The sequence below is a fragment of the Rhipicephalus sanguineus genome, chromosome 7, assembly GCF_013339695.2.
Source record: "Rhipicephalus sanguineus isolate Rsan-2018 chromosome 7, BIME_Rsan_1.4, whole genome shotgun sequence".
In the NCBI taxonomy this organism is placed as follows: Eukaryota; Metazoa; Arthropoda; class Arachnida; order Ixodida; family Ixodidae; genus Rhipicephalus; species Rhipicephalus sanguineus.
This window is the reverse complement of record NC_051182.1, coordinates 117,837,303-117,852,679: the sequence shown is the minus strand read 5'-3', so window position 1 is coordinate 117,852,679 and position 15,377 is coordinate 117,837,303. Positions and strand designations below refer to the sequence as shown.

At 49.3% G+C, this 15,377-nt stretch overlaps 1 protein-coding gene across 2 annotated transcripts; it reads left to right on the top strand.

Moving 5' to 3' along the window:
* Positions 1 to 47: 47 nt before the first annotated feature.
* LOC119399785 (40S ribosomal protein S15a) lies at positions 48 to 12,027 on the top strand. Of its 2 annotated transcripts, none has more exons than XM_037666627.2 (4): positions 48 to 131; positions 399 to 536; positions 2,275 to 2,440; positions 11,920 to 12,027. In XM_037666627.2, the coding sequence occupies exons 2-4, from the start codon at positions 404 to 406 to the stop codon at positions 12,011 to 12,013; spliced, it is 393 nt and encodes a 130-aa protein (XP_037522555.1). In that variant the 5' UTR covers positions 48 to 131; positions 399 to 403; the 3' UTR covers positions 12,014 to 12,027. The 2 variants fall into 2 exon arrangements, with proteins under 2 accessions (XP_037522555.1, XP_037522556.1); XM_037666628.2 differs by having other exon boundaries at positions 111 to 225.
* The last annotated feature ends 3,350 nt before the right edge of the window (positions 12,028 to 15,377 follow it).

The window sequence follows — 15,377 nt, the reverse complement described above, 5'->3', positions numbered from 1 at the left end:
GTCATGACCGCCATATGTAAACATAAGCTTCTTTGAATTAAAGTGGTAGACAGCGCCGTCTAGGCATGTTTCTATTTGTCTTGTATGGGCGAAATTATCCCTCTTTTTCCCGGCCGCCACCGTCTCTTGAGGTAATGTTTTGCCCGAACGTTTTTCAATCTGTTTCATCTGCGCGTATTCTCGCTCTCTGCCGCGTCCAAGCCGCCGTCCTCGAATAAATCAAAGGTTGCGCTTTCTTTTCGCACCAATATTTGTGGCCTGTACCGAACGTAGCTTGCCGTAAAAGAGGACCCATATTCGCGGCGAGTGCCGTGTGTGTGTGTTTCATGTCGCGACGTGCTGTCGGTCTTGCCGGTTCGCTTCGTTCACCTCTTCGCTCGCCTTCTTCTTCGTTGCAGACAAAATGGTGCGCATGAACGTCTTGGCCGACGCTCTCAAGTCGATCAACAATGCCGAAAAGCGGGGCAAGCGCCAGGTACTCATCCGGCCCTGCTCCAAAGTCATCATCAAATTCCTCACAGTCATGATGAAGCACGGTAGGTACTCGTTTCAAACTTGCTGAGTGGAGTGCATTCTTTGCCAACATAGCAGCGCGTTGCTTGACAGTGCGCCCTGTGGTTCCACAACGTCGTAATTCATTTCGCGCCTGTTCTGAACCCATTCTTTGAAATACGTGGTTTGATATTCTCGATCTTGCACGATGCTGCCTACGTATCTTTGTTATAAGCGAGTGTCATTTCGAGTCATCCGTTAACGAGCCCTAATTGTTCTTAGTTAATCGTTGTATGCCGGTGCGAGGTTATTAGTGTCCATCACTTGACGGTCAGAACACATGCCCACCAGTAGTAACGTGGTGTCGCACGCAGTTCGTTAGTGACAGCGTGCAAGATTATAAATGTTCTGACGGTATTGATGTGTTACGCTTGTTCAATCGTCTGCGCGTGAAAGGCTCGATGTTCCGTTTTCCAGCGAGCTTTGTGGATGCAACCTGTTCGCGTAGAACTGGCTCGTGTGATCGTGCTACTGTTCAGGACAATGCGTCGACGGTATCTGGTGACACTTCAATACGCAGGGAACTGTGTGACAAGGTCACATTTGGCAATTTGATACCTCCTATCGACACGCCAGTCTGATTCGGACGTTAGCAATTGTGACGGGTAATTTTTAACTTCGGAGACTTGGTGTAACACACGATATCTGACGGTACAGTCCCAGTATTCTATGTCCACATGGTCAACACACATTTGAAGCTCTTTCATAGACTAGGTGCAGTTAATGCATGGAATCTGACATCACAGTTGCGATCTGTGTTTTGCATAAAGTGCTCAGCAGTTCAAGTGTTACAGACCGAATCACAGGTGATGAGTGAGTAGCCATCGCAAGGTAACACCTGTAACAAATGTGAGACCAGAGCTATCACTGATCCCATAATGAGTTTGATGACTCCAGTGCTCACAGATGACACAAAGAATCGGCAGGGGAGCTATTCTTGATATGTCCACTTTGTGGACATGTCCATTTCTTCGGAGGAGCGTGTGCACTCAGTTATGTGAAAAAAGCGGTGAGCTGTGACGTCACGGTGTTGACCACGTCGACGCACTGAATCCGCTAGCACATTCCCAGCATAATAAGAAAGTGGACGAAATGCGCGGTGACAGGACACTTAAACAAACTTGACATGTCTGAACTTGCATATGAACAAGTCCCAGATATTTGAGAATGCTGCAAAGAATGCGTACCAACCTTCACTGGTGCGCTAGGCGGGTGGCAGCATTAAACCTTACTCAAGGGCTAACATAGTCAAGAGTTCATCCACAGCCTCTGAGATGTGCAGCCAAACGCGGATCTCTAGAGCTGCGTTCATTGCTTTGAAGTGCATTCCGTCCCTCTTGTTTGTTTCGAGAGTTGTGAAAGCTTCGTGACGTCAAAATGATGTTGCAGAACTGGAAACGGTGGTGTGCTGCTTTCCAAGCTCCAGCCAGTCAGTGGCAGCCAAAGTCCACTAGATGGACACATTGAGAATAGCTCCCCAGCTGCCATGCAGGCCGACCTACACTTCTGAATTGCTTGGCGGCGTTCATGTGGTCACACTTCCTACCACTACACTATCAGGCATACGTGAGGTGTTGTCTATGACTGGTCTCAGCAGTGCTCACTTTGTTCAACAGTGAATACGTTAGTGGCACCTTTTGGCTTAGATACCCATGTGCTTTTAAACGTCAGTCATTATTAGTTGTGAATTTTTTGCGACTCACTTGGGATGTCGTCTCGCAGGCTACATCGGGGAGTTTGAGATCGTGGACGATCACCGCGCGGGCAAGATTGTGGTCTTCCTCAACGGCCGACTCAACAAGTGCGGCGTCATCAGCCCCCGCTTCGACGTCCAGCTGAAGGACACCGAGACGTGGATGCGCAACCTCCTGCCGTCCCGACAGTTCGGGTGAGGGACCTCTCTTTGCAGCAGTGCTGTGTTCTGCCTTTCTGCTTAGCTTTCTGGTCTAGTGTTTCTGAACATAGACAAAGTAAGTCTCATTCACATGGCCCCTAAACTACCCAGAGGTCGAAATTTAGTTGTGGTGTTGCAGTTGTGCATGAGTCTACAACGAACACGTAGTTGTGAGAATTTTTGAAACGATGCCACAATAGCGGAGTTCTGGCTCGTACTGGTAGAGTGTTTCTCCTCACCGTGTGAGGAGAAAGAGCGGCAAGCATGCGTAGCTGCGAGCAGACGAATATGTTTCGTGGATGAATAGCAGACGACATGTTGACTTCACGGCGGTTGCTGAGTGGCTGAGGATTGCCAAAAGGCACGGAGAGGGGATTGTATCTTGGAATTTGTGGGGCGCCCGCGGCTCATAGCGCTGCAGCGTTTGGCATTGCTGATCGTGATGGCATTCTGAACTCAGTGCGCGCATTTGCTTGAAATGTTAACGAAAAATTAACGGAGGTGGTCTAGGTGCTCTTTGAGAAAGGAGAAATGCCACTGTGTGGTGTTTCAGTGCTTAACGGTGCTCGGCTGCTGACCCGACAACACAGCTTCAGCCCCAGTAACGGCAGTCGCATTTCGATGGAGGTGAAAAGCTAGAGGTCCGTGTATGGTGCAGTGTCAGTGCACATTAAAAAAAAGCCCTATGTTTTTTAAATTATTTGCGAGTCCTCTACTGTGGTGCCTCTTATAGCCCGAGTCACTTTGGGATGTTACACCCCATAAACCTATCCCAATCAAAACTAGGGAAACAAAATGCAAATACAGTCGCCGATCGTTTTTCTGACTCTGCAGGAACCGCCGAAAAGTCCGAATAATCGAGAGTCCGAAACTAAAGGATGCGCGTCTGCACACGCACGCTTAGGTGCGACCTGGTCAGCCTGTATCTCGGCCAGTGTCTGGCCATCGCTGTATGCAGACAACAGCAGTGTTACGGCCTGCGCTAAATCTACATTTGATGGCTGCGGTGTGGGTGGCACGTCATCGTTAGAGTCGCTGTCCACTTGCGCATGTCAGGACATCACGGTCGAAGGTTACAAACTCCTCCAACGGGAACCGCCCCCACATCGATACCAGTAGCACGGAGGTCATCCAAAATGTCCGCTGCTGCGGTAGGCGGACTCTCAACCGCGAGGTCCAGGGCTGTGGCACTGCCCTCATACCCACTCTCACTGTTAGCAAATCCTGCGAGGCGGAAGCACTTGCGGATTGTTTCTTGAGTCACTACCTTCCAGTCATCGGACAAGATGCTGATGGCTGACAGCACATCCACAACGTAGCTCTTCCCACTGTCGACGCATAAGTGTACACTATTCAGGAGGCGCAATCAGCAGTTCACTTTTTAATCACACCCTGGTCCATGGGCTGCAACACACTTGTTGTGTTTGGCGGCAAAAATTCTATGGTGATTGCTTTTAGGTTGCTGATGTGCTCGTAGGCACCGCATTTGTCGAAGAACAGCAGTACCTTGCGGTTCTGTTGTTCGTATTGCCGGTCGAGCTTCCAAACGTACTGTTCAAGGGGGTCTTGCGTTATCCACGCCTTGGAATTCGCTTCATACCTGACTGGGAGCGATTTGATGCCTTTAGAACATCTGACGTTTTTATTTTCCGGCGATGAGGAGCGGAGCTTTCTCCGTTCTCGTCACGTTGCCTCCCACAACAGCTGTCAGTCGCTTCTTGCTATGCTTCCCCCCGTGACAGGGTTCGCCGGACAAAGCAGACGTCTTGTCGGGCACCATTTTGTAGAAGAGGCCAGTCTCGTCAAAATTGAAGGCGTTTTCTGGTGCATACTGGCGCAGCAGTGCACATAGCATGTCGGCGCGGTAGTTAGTTGTGAAGATTAGGTCAACTGAACCGCTCTCGCCGCACATTTGTTTAAAGGCCAGGTCGTGCCTTCTCTTAAAGTTGCGTAACCAGCCGTCACTGAACTTGCAGCCGATAATACCCATGCGCAGGGCAGGCGTCTCTGCTTTCTGTCTTAGCAGATCGCCAGACACGGGTATTTTCCTAGCTACCGTGGCACTCAACCACATGTTCAGCGCCTCTTCAAGCTTTGGTGGCTGCCGTCACAGAAATTTTTCTGCGTTCCTGCATACTCTTTTTCTGCGGCCTCCAGAATCTTCTCCTTCTGCTTCGGTAGTCCGAGACAGTTTGCTTGAAAATCGAAAACTCCCGAGCAACTTCAGACTGAGGTCGGCCGCCTTCCACCTGGCGAATAATCGCTTTCTTTGTCAGCGTCTTGTAGTGGCCGTGTTTCTTCATTAGTCCTGACGGTGCAGATGGAACACGTGGCGTCGGAGCCATTTAAGCAGCTCGCACGCCAAGGAACACACAAGACAGCGAGACACAAAGCGCAAGATGCGAATCAGGCCTAGCCGCAGAAGCATCTGACAGCGACGCAAGCGCACAACCCACTAACCCTCGAAGGCTCAAACCAAACGCCACAGCGAGTCGACTCCGAGCATGGCTTGGCTTGGCCGCGGTAGACATTCAATGGATACTTGACTGGCTAAAGCTAAAAGGCAACCATTACGTGTAGCCAGCAAACATATCCTTCAAGATCAGCAATTTTTCAGCATTAATTTTGACACTGGCACGACATCCATCCATAGCCAGTTCAACATTGGGGCTCTTCGATTTTCGGACTTCTGGCAGTTCTCTGGCAGCCAGAGGGTCAGCCAGCTAGTTCCGGTCGGGACAGGGAACAGCGTCTTGGTCACATGCGTGGGAAGCCCGAGACAACCCGAAGCTGCCCCAAGATTACAAAATCGAACGCTGGGACAGCCAGCCTAAACGTAAACAAACGCTACCGCCGTGGCAGCAAACGAAACTTTGCGCCGCGTGCGCGTTGGCTTTTCTGCATTGCCCGTTTGAAAATATGTGGCTAGGTTTGCTTAAGGGGAGACACTGGTCTCGAAATGAAAAGTTTTATTATTGGAGATATTGTAATGAAATTGGGTGTGTATATGTATTTCTTCCTCCTGATTTCAAAAATATAATTAGTTTTCATGTACTTCAATTAGTTATCAAATTGTGAGAGCATAAGTGAAATCTAATTAGGTAATTTCTTACGGGTCATTAAGACACTTTCCCTCAGTATTTTTAGGTTCTGTTTAAGATGCAGCTGTAGCCAAAGACCTGCCATGTGGAGCTATGCTATTTATATTGTCACTGAGATATATCATCATATAAGAACTTTCAATTGTATTGACACTGTGTAATCTTGAAATGCAATTAGCTCACATTATCATACCTGCCAAGTCTCCCGGATTTTGAACGTTTCTCCCGGTTGTACGGGTCACAGAGAAATCTCCCGGAAATCCAGTTTTGCCCTGCGCGTTCCAGTGATTTGTCTGGCCACATGAGCAAAGTTGTCTGGCCACGTAGTAGAAAGGATTCTTCTTCTTTTTAACGATGGTAGAAAGGTTCAACTCAGTTTCATTGCGCATGAAGTAGCTGTGCACTTTCCGCCGCGGTCAAGCACTTAAGGGTAGCCGATGTCTGTCGAGATAGCGCGTTCGCCAGCGCTCGCGACCGTCCCCGTCTCAACGGCGCCCCTTATGGTCCCTTGCCCGACGAAATAACTGGTAAGCAAGCGACGACAGGCCTCGCACGCGAAGTGATGTTATCGCATGTGCCCTTCGCGCGACGGTGACCGCCGGGTCGTTTCATCGCTGCTTCAACCGCGTTGGTCCCTAGCGCTAGCGCGCATTTACTCGCACGTTTGGACTCTGTACAGATCAGCGGTGACCGCAAGATCCCGCTGAGAGTAGGCAGTTTTAGAATTGCATACGCTAAGTTAGCGTTAGCGTTTGCGGCCCGCTATTTCCGTCACTCACCGGGAGCCCGCAAGCGCTTAGCGTACGACGCAAGCACAGGCGCAGTTGCGCTAAAAGCCAGCGCAAAGCTTTGCGTACGCTGTTCTAAAACGTGTCTAATGTACATATAATTGCTATCGCAGTACACCCCCCCCCCCGTTGAGTAAATCTCCCGGATTCCGTTTCTCCAAACTTGGCAGGTATGCATTATTGTTCACAAAATTTCATATGTTCATCTTAGCCACAAAAAAATAGCATAGCTCCACAGTCCTATTTCTTACGAATTCAATGGTATAAAATTTATCAAAATTACCTTACAAAAACATAATGAAAAGATCCGTAAGGCTGGTCAAGTTGGCAAAAAATGTGAAGCTGAGAAAATCGCGTTTGAAGTTTGACATGCACTGTATAAATTTATGAAAGGAACCTTTAACCATAAATTTTATTCACATGTTCCCCATCTGTTTCCCTTCAAAACAAAACAGAAAGTGTCTTGTTCCACCCAAGGAATCATATCTAAAAAAATTTTCCAATGTGTAAAGCATGATCAAAACCCCACCATGACAAGCGGCTGGGGGGTTCTGGAAAAGCCATGGGGTATGAGGCTCAAGCGACTGGCTGCTCATGTCTTTTCAGTCTTTAGGAAGAACCTTCTAGATGTTAGGCAGCATGTTACCCTGGGTAATAGGCTGCTATGCTTGAGAGAATACCTTCAAAGTAGTACAGGACTGTAATCTTCAGTTGCACCCGTTTTGTGTCGCCTTGCAAGAGTCTTTTTTGTGTTGGTGCTCTTCAGATGAGTTGCATTTGCCTTGCGTAAACGCAGAGAGTCTTTTTCTAGGCTTCGTCGAACAAGGCAATCCCCAGCAACATAGCCCAAACTTGCAGCAATGGACTCGTTGGTTGCCCTTCTTCCTTGGTTGTAGATGGCAACAGCCTCAGCGGCAGCTCGCTTCACACTTTCCAGCGAAGCGTTCCCATTCTTTGAAGTTTGGGTCCAGATGACTGAATGAAGACTCTCACTCGCGTTCTGGGTCTTCCCTTCACAGCACCGTGCCAGCAGGCTCTCATCACTGAGCCTCACAAAGACTGGCTCCAGAGCAGCCGCAACACAAGCCGGCAGGGCATTCTTGTGTGAAGGTGGACTCTCCCCATTGGCCAAGGCTCTATTGTACTTGCACCAAGAGCTAGCACCCTCGGGGCACTTTGAGTGCTTTGGTGCATCATCTGTCGATGTCATGTGCAGCAGTGTAGCTTCGACTGCCCTCTTCATAGCTGGCACGTCATTGATATTGCTCCTCAGGGCATATCCGTAGTAATTCGCGATCTTCTTGATCTTCTCTTGTGTCAGCTTTCCTCTACCCCCAAGAGACTCACCCTGAGCCTTCTTTTTGTCCACAATGTTCCGTAAAGCTGCACCCATTCGCTTGTGGACATGGTTGATGCAGTCCTTTTTGTCTATTTGGATAAAGCCGTACACCTCGGCTTCGGACAAGGCATGAAAAGTGCGGCTGTCTCCATCAGAGAGCACAGTCGTGTAGCGCAGACCATGCTTGGCCCAGGATCTCTGAAACATGGTCAGCGCAGCCTCTACTTCCATGCGGCCAGAGTTGCATTCGATGTTTCGTTGGCACTCGTGGGTTGCCAGCCAGTCGGTGTACCCTTCGTCTTGCGGCTGTGGTCCCAGGGCACAGCCGAGACAAAAGTTTGAGTAAACAACATGGTCAATTACAAGGCCAGTGTAGAGCTCAATGATGCAGCCCACACCTATGTGTGAGCTCCGACCTCGCGTCATCCATGAGCCGTCAAACACAACATCGATGTTCCCTATGGGGTTCAAGAAGTCTGTATACAGCTCTTTTATTACTGCCACACTAGCAGCTTCACTTTCAGTCGCTGTGTTTTCGCAGGCTTTCACTAAACTTTTTAGGTGTCCCTGAAACGTCTTGTGGTGCAAGCCTCGGTGCGAAAGGTTCATACACGCACAAAAGTCTGAAAGGGCAGTAACACCTTTGCCTATCATCTGTATCCCCTTCATGGCCCTCATGTTGACTTCGAAGGGAGTGATGGTGGCAGTTCCGCTCACTCTCGGAGAAGAAAATTGCTTCTTCTCGAAATCACAACTGCTGCAAGAAAAAATAAGCTTTACCACAAGGCCGTACGCCTTGTCCGTTGCCTTCCTCACGCTGAGACTTTTTGCGTCACATTTGTCGCACTTCGCTTGTGCAAAAAAGTTATTCAAAACTTTCATATCGACGAGCAAAAAATCGGTCCCGGCGTCACCGGTCTGGCACTCCGCGCTGACTCCAAGAAGGTCGAACTTGCGCTGGGTAGCCGACTTTCCAGACAGAACGGTCTTCGTTTGCGCCGATCTCTCAACTCGCTGCGCCTGCTCCGCCGTTGAGTAGTACGCGGCATCAACCCGAAGTGTTTTGTTAGTCGAACTTGGTCCCACGGTGTCGTCAGTTGAAGTTCCCGGCAGATCCAAAGGGTCCGGCCGCGACTCCAACTCCGCTGCCGACGGTGCACTTGTAGCCGGCGCCTTCTTGTTCCAAGCCCGTTTTTTGCGACTTCCAAAAGCTCGTTGCATCGATGGTTTCAGACGAGAGTCTCCAGGCATCTCGATCGCGTGGAAAAACTACCGGCACAAAGTGGAAACGCGGTCCGTCGAGAAACACGCACAATCGCAAAAGCAGGCGCACACAAACGGACAGCCACGGCGGAGAACCCAACACAAAGAAAAAAAATTGACGTGTCGGTCGCGCCAGCCAATGGGAGACTCGGAAAGGCGCGCTTGAAAAGCGCGCCGTGTGAGAGCCAATCAGTGGCCTGGAAACGACCTTGAGAAAACCCGCGACGGCGGCCGTTCTGCTTGAGCGACGCCATTTTGAGATGGCGCAAAATGTGCACAAAGAAAACAGCTTCAAATTTAGCCCAAGATGGCGGCGCTCGGCCCGCTGCAACGCTCATGGCGCGCGCGGGAAGTTCGAACAAATTTCATCCTTTTGGGGACATTTTAGTGCTGCCGGGGTGCTTTGAAAGCCGATTTTATCACGTTTCCCGACCGAATTTAGCGTTAGCAATTTGAGAGTAGGTGCTCAGAAGTACAAACGCCTCGAAAATAAGCTTTGCGAAAAATCGATTTTTTGACCATTTTTGGCCGTTCCAAGACCCGCGTCTCCCCTTAAGAGCTGAAGTGATATTCTCGAGCATACGGATTTGGGATACGATCACGTACATTCGCATATTCGTGCGCAACTCGCCCCGTCCGCGAACAAAACAGCCAGCTGGCGCACGGCGCCACGGAAGCGATGCAAGGTGAGCTACCGCACCGCTAACGGCTTAACCAGCTCACGTCTGCTTAGTACGTGTAACAGTCGCTGCACAACACGACGCGAAAATCTCGCGAAAGTGATCGTGTCCCCAAAAGAGCTCGAGGATCTATCGCGTACTACGCCGCACACACGCGTTGACCAGCTTGCGTTTTGTCATAACTTGAGACATGCGGCGGTATGGGTACCACGAGTGCGCATTATATCTAAAATAAACTTCCGTGTGATGCGTCTTCGACTTGTTTTTGCAGATGTTGCCTGAGCCTCTTTTCCAATCCTAAGTGGCACTCCAAAAAATCTCATGTACTAGCTCAGCTTTTATTTGAGCTACTAGGTGATAACCGCGTACAGACTGCATGGAATTATTACTAAGAGGTGGACAAAGACAAAGCCGACGATGAAATAAGCAACAAAAGGATGTATATACATTTCTGAATTCATCTTCGTTTTTTCACATCGACGCGTCGTAGCATAACATAATACCATACCTCATATATGGGCCCGTAGATCGAAGTACGCTCGTACGCCGTTCGCGACCAACGAGCATCACACAAAAAACAATGTAGCAATCGCTTTTATTCGATCAGTGCATTTTATCAACATCGAAGACATAGTTGAAATAGTTAAGTTCTGACAGGGTTCACGCACGCAAACATACGACGGAGCGAAATAGCTAGTTCGATCACAATCGTCTCAGCTAAATGCACATAAAGCACACACGCCACCACAATCGAATACTACAACGAAAAAATTAACTCGAAAGGCGTCTCCATGCGTTCGTACGAACGTATACATAATTTTTGGGACATGTGCACGACGCAGTTAGAACGCGACAGTTCGCCGCGTTGTTCACGGCAGGAAACTTCACGGGACACGTAAGAAAAGCAATAAACATTAGCTCCAAATGCTCGCCACCACTCGTAATCACGCCATCTCGCACGGCGGAACGGCGCCGAGCGGCCCGGGCGTAAGGACAAGCAAAGGTGTAGTCCGCAAGCGCCCGCATTGAAATCGGTCGAGTCCTCACAAAGATGGCGGCGAGCGCGTATAGTCTCTTTTCGGCGTCTGCTAGCCTGAAACCTTCCAGAGAGCTTCCACGACTAAATTGTCCTGGAAGCTTCTGGCGACCCTCGGGCTCCCCGCGGGTCGCCAGAACCGTCCAACCCGAGAAATATGAACGCCAACCGGAAGTGCGCCGCGGGGGGGGGTCGGAGCAACCCGAGAAAAACGAGCGCGCTCTGGCTGGCTCTGGCAGCCCGCGGGTAGCCAGAAGTGGAAAATCGAAGAGCCCCATTTCAGTGCTGGCAATCTAGCAAACATATGGTAAACATCGCTGACAGAGCGTCAAGGCGTACGCCGTCGCACCCGATCTGTCAATCGGAGTCCGATAAATCGAACGGCGCCTTGTGGGGCGTCTGAATTTTCAGTCGTGAGTTAACATTGCTGTGCCATGAGGATGTCCGAATAAACAGTCAGTGACTGTATTAGATTGCAAAAATGTCAGTGATGTAGATTCAACGTCCAACCAGATAAGTCGCCAATCTTGCATCGCACATCCAATAGGGCTTGTCTTCTTCAAGGCTGGTGAAGACAAGTCCGCTTCCGCCCATGTTTGCCCATGTTCACAAATTTTTCATCTCTTCAAGCTTCTGTCCTCCCCTGAACTTGTGCCTTTTTTTGGATCACACATACATGTTACATGCCGTGGAAGTGAACGTTTGAAAACTCGTTTGGCTCAGCCACTGTGATCTGTAGCCATTCGCAGATTGAAAGCCCTGTAGTAAATTTCATAGTTTAAGCAGAGAGCTTAGATCAGTCTGCTGATTAGCATGACTTGCCCTACCCAGCTCAGTGTCACAGAGCTTTGGTTTGAGCTAGTTGGCCATAGTTTTGCAGACGAGAACAAGACGCACTGTCTAGGGGCAGCGCTGCTATTGAGGTTTTGAATTCAAGCTGGAGCGTTGAGTGTGGGGATGCTTTAAAATATGGATGGTAAGCCTTGCCCAGTAAATGTTTTGGATTAAAAAACAAGACAATGACCGAGACCACGATGCGTCTTATTTTTTGGCAAGGGCCTTGTCATCTTCCGTAGCTAAGTTTTTCAGCTCGCTACTGGAAATGAAAGATAAAGAACAGCCACACAGGAGAGTGCTAATGTAGTCTGTTAGGAAGGTGATTCTGTGATCATTTTAGAAAGGTATTTCGAGTGACATAGATAAATTAAAGTTGTGCTCTAGATTCCTCAAGTGCTCACTCTGTTCTGTTTTCCTCCTCCTGTGCAGCTACATTGTGCTGACCACGTCCGGTGGAATCATGGACCACGAGGAAGCCAGGAGAAAACATCTGGGAGGCAAAATTTTGGGCTTCTTCTTCTAAGGAATAAAACACACATTGGCACACTGCCCCATCACCTGCGTCCAGGTGTCTTCCGCTCATTGTAGTCACTGGAACATGGACTTGCAAGCTTTCTAACAAGCTGTCCTTGTTGCTGCGTTTTTCTTCATAATTGAAATAGAGTGCCTAAAAGCATTTTTCATCCCCGCTACGCTATAATTAGATGCGAAGCATCTTACGGCGGAGTTCAATCTGGTGGTGGTGGTGTGCGGCGTGACCATCCTTACTGCCCATGCGTAAACCCTCTCCCCACACCTCCTCTTGACTGCCCTCTCCTGCGCGATGAGCGCGTGCGCGTCCCCTCCCCCTTTCTCTCCTCTTCTACGCCCCCCTCGCGCGCCTGTCCGCGTTCCCCACTCTCCCTGTGAGAATTGACGGCCAGGCTAGAGGGAAGACGCGACGCACATAACGTTCCTCTTCGCGTTCCACGACGCGAGGTCGGTAGCATGCCCAAAGGAACGCGACCATGCAAGTGCTTCGGCTTCGCGTCACCTCATGGTCCCCTTTAGCGGGAGATGGTTTTTTTTGTTTAGCCTTGGGTGCCACAATGTAAAGCCATTCCAGTCTGTTTCTATTCCCAGTCACAGTCTATGGTTGGCGGAAACCTTTTGAGTCATACATATCACACTTGTTTGTTACGAGATAGTGAAAACACCTCCGTAGAATTGGTACACCGAGCAAAACATTTTTCCAATGTACCTGGAGAGATCTCAATTCAGAACAGTATAGAGAGTGCCCGCCTGCTGGTTACTTGCAGCAGTTGCCAGCGGGCGGGAATTCATATTTGCACATAAGGATTGGCTTGTTCTTTTTGCCAACGTGTGTAATCAACTTCGAGCAGCTATGCACGACAATGGAGAAATAAGCACTTGCATAGTGCATGGAGGAACTTCAGTGCATCATGGAAGGCGCCTAACATTTGTTCCTAACAAAGAACACTACAGTTGTCCAGCTTGTTAGTTTGTACGAGTGTGTTGAAAAGGAACAGGGTGGTGCACGGATACTAGTCCCAAGAAACTAAACCTCTCGGTCAACCCATGTACCGAGTGCCATGGGAACACCCTTGAATGCCAAAGCAACTTGAAGAAAACTGCGAAGGCGAAGGTAGAACTGAATGCATGGGCTACTGGCACCACCTCTTGCATTTTTTAGATGCGAAGCATCTCTTGCTCGGGGGTATGTCCCGCGGCGTTGGCCTGGTAGTCCGCACTCACACTACGCATGCGCAACTCTCCTCCTTCACTCTCTCCAACAGCTGCGCATTACTCTCTCCACTTCTCTCCCAGCACCTGCTTGCGCTTTTCATGCGTCTCGCAGTGCATGCGCTACTCTCCTCCTCCAGTCTCCTTCAAGCGGATAGAGCACTGCGTACGTTCAGTCCAGCGCTTGCTTCGGTTGACTCCTTTGAAATGCAGGCTCGACATGCCGAAATTCTCTCCTGCACAGCGCCGCGATGAGCGCATGCACATCCCCTCTCGCCCGCCTGTCGACCGCGTTCCCCGCTCGCCCTGTGAGAATTAACGGCCAGGCTAGAGGGAAGACACGACGCGCGTAGTGTTCCTCTTCGCGTTCCACGATGCGAGATCGGTAGCATGCCCACCAAACGCCAACGGAGCGCGATCGTGCAGGTGCTCCGGCTTCGCATCGCCTCATGGTCCCCTTTAGCGGGAGATGGTGTAATTTCTTGTCGAGCATGTGCGTGGATTTTATTTGCTCTCATACCTAGCCACTCGTAATCTCTAGTAGTGCCATGAACTTCACAAGATGTCTGGTATTCCACGTATGTGGGTAGATATTGCGTCACTTAGCAAAAACTATAATTGTTTACAGTCAAACCCTGACTCAAAAAAGTAAAAGCAAGAAGAAAAAAAATGTTTCTTGCCAACATGGGCATGTAACGAATACACGCTTATAACAAGCATCGGTTTACAATGGTGATGTTTTCACATCTGACATGGCTTTCTACGTTAAGGTTCAACTGTAATTGGATAGCTGCTGAACAGCTGAAGTTTTGAAATCCAGAATTGGGGGGGGGGGCATTCTGGTGCCTTGCAGTACTTGAGGAGGTGTAGCGCTGTTCTGGTGGGGAAGGTTTAACAAAGACTTGCGAGAAAGGTATTTAATTTGGATATTTTAGCTAAAGACTTGTTGAAACGGACGAGAATGTTCTGGGTTGGGCTTCCATTGAGCTCGGTGTACTCGGCACCTACCAAGTGATTTACTGTTTGCTCGTACTGTGACTAAGTTATCCCAATGGTAAATTGAGTTACCCTTGTCTGCCAGGAATGGTAATGCCTTCGCCTCTCCAACCCTTGTAATGTAAAGGCCCGAACACACGTACGCGTTGCAGCGCGTCAACGCGTGACTTTTTGACGTGGCGTCGCGCCCTCTCCCTGTGGAGAGGGAGGGCGTGACGCCGCATCAAAAAGTCACGTGTACGTGTGTTCGGGCCTTCAGGCTTTCATTTCTCCTCCAGGACAGATCGGAGCTTGCAGCAACATACAGTCAGCATAAAATAGAGCCCACGAGACACAAGAAAAAGCTTAATAGTCCCGCTTCTTGGGCGGGCAGCCCTAAACTTAGATTTCCAGCCTGTTGCAAAATGCATGAACAACATGCACTGTGCAGTTCAACTGAATACAGTCACAAATTTTGGGGAGTTTCAAATTTTTCCACACCTACTGGCCTCGTAAAACTTTTGATGCGGACTGTACATGTGAGTGCAAATATCCCCGATTGCTCTCTGCTTTTTAGAGGGTGCGATTCTTTCAAGTTCTGAATGCCATGTTTCATGGCTGTTAATGTGTTCAAAAATCTGGGAAAAGGTTTATGTAGGGAAGTTGGATCTGCGTCCTTTTTGCTAATACTGAATTCTAAAGCAGCAAATGTGTTCCTCGGGTGCTTGCAAGATGGCAGAGTGTTCATTCGTGTGCTCCGAGGTGTCGTTTAATCTGCCTCTCCACCGCAACCTTCGGGCCTCCTGGTAAGCTCTGACGATAACGGAAACGACCGCACAGAATAGGCTTTTGTCTCAAATTCAAATTCCGGACCAGGACAACCTTTTCATCAACTTCGCAGCTTTCTTTCTGACAAATCTGTACAGATTTCCTTCACACATTCATGCTGCAAATGGGCAGACAATTTTTTTCTCCATTTTCATGAATTCCAAGTGTAACGAGCAGATGGCTGGGAAGAGAGGTTGGTTACGAAATGTGCTTGGGATCTAACAGTCCTGTTGGGTGCATGTTTCGTCTAGAGGAGCCTTGCGTTTGCTTGCTTTCAATGCACTGGCATCCTTCACAAAGGCTGAGGTTTTTAGGGAAGCAGCACTACAGTTTATGTGCAA

Bases quoted from the DNA above. Each gene is read 5' to 3' on its own strand.
- LOC119399785 (XM_037666627.2), top strand. From the start codon at position 404: ATGGTGCGCATGAACGTCTTGGCCGACGCTCTCAAGTCGATCAACAAT. The intron at 537-2,274 runs GTAGGTACTCGT...GTCGTCTCGCAG, and splicing joins CACAGTCATGATGAAGCACG to GCTACATCGGGGAGTTTGAG. The intron at 2,441-11,919 runs GTGAGGGACCTC...CCTCCTGTGCAG, and splicing joins CTGCCGTCCCGACAGTTCGG to CTACATTGTGCTGACCACGT.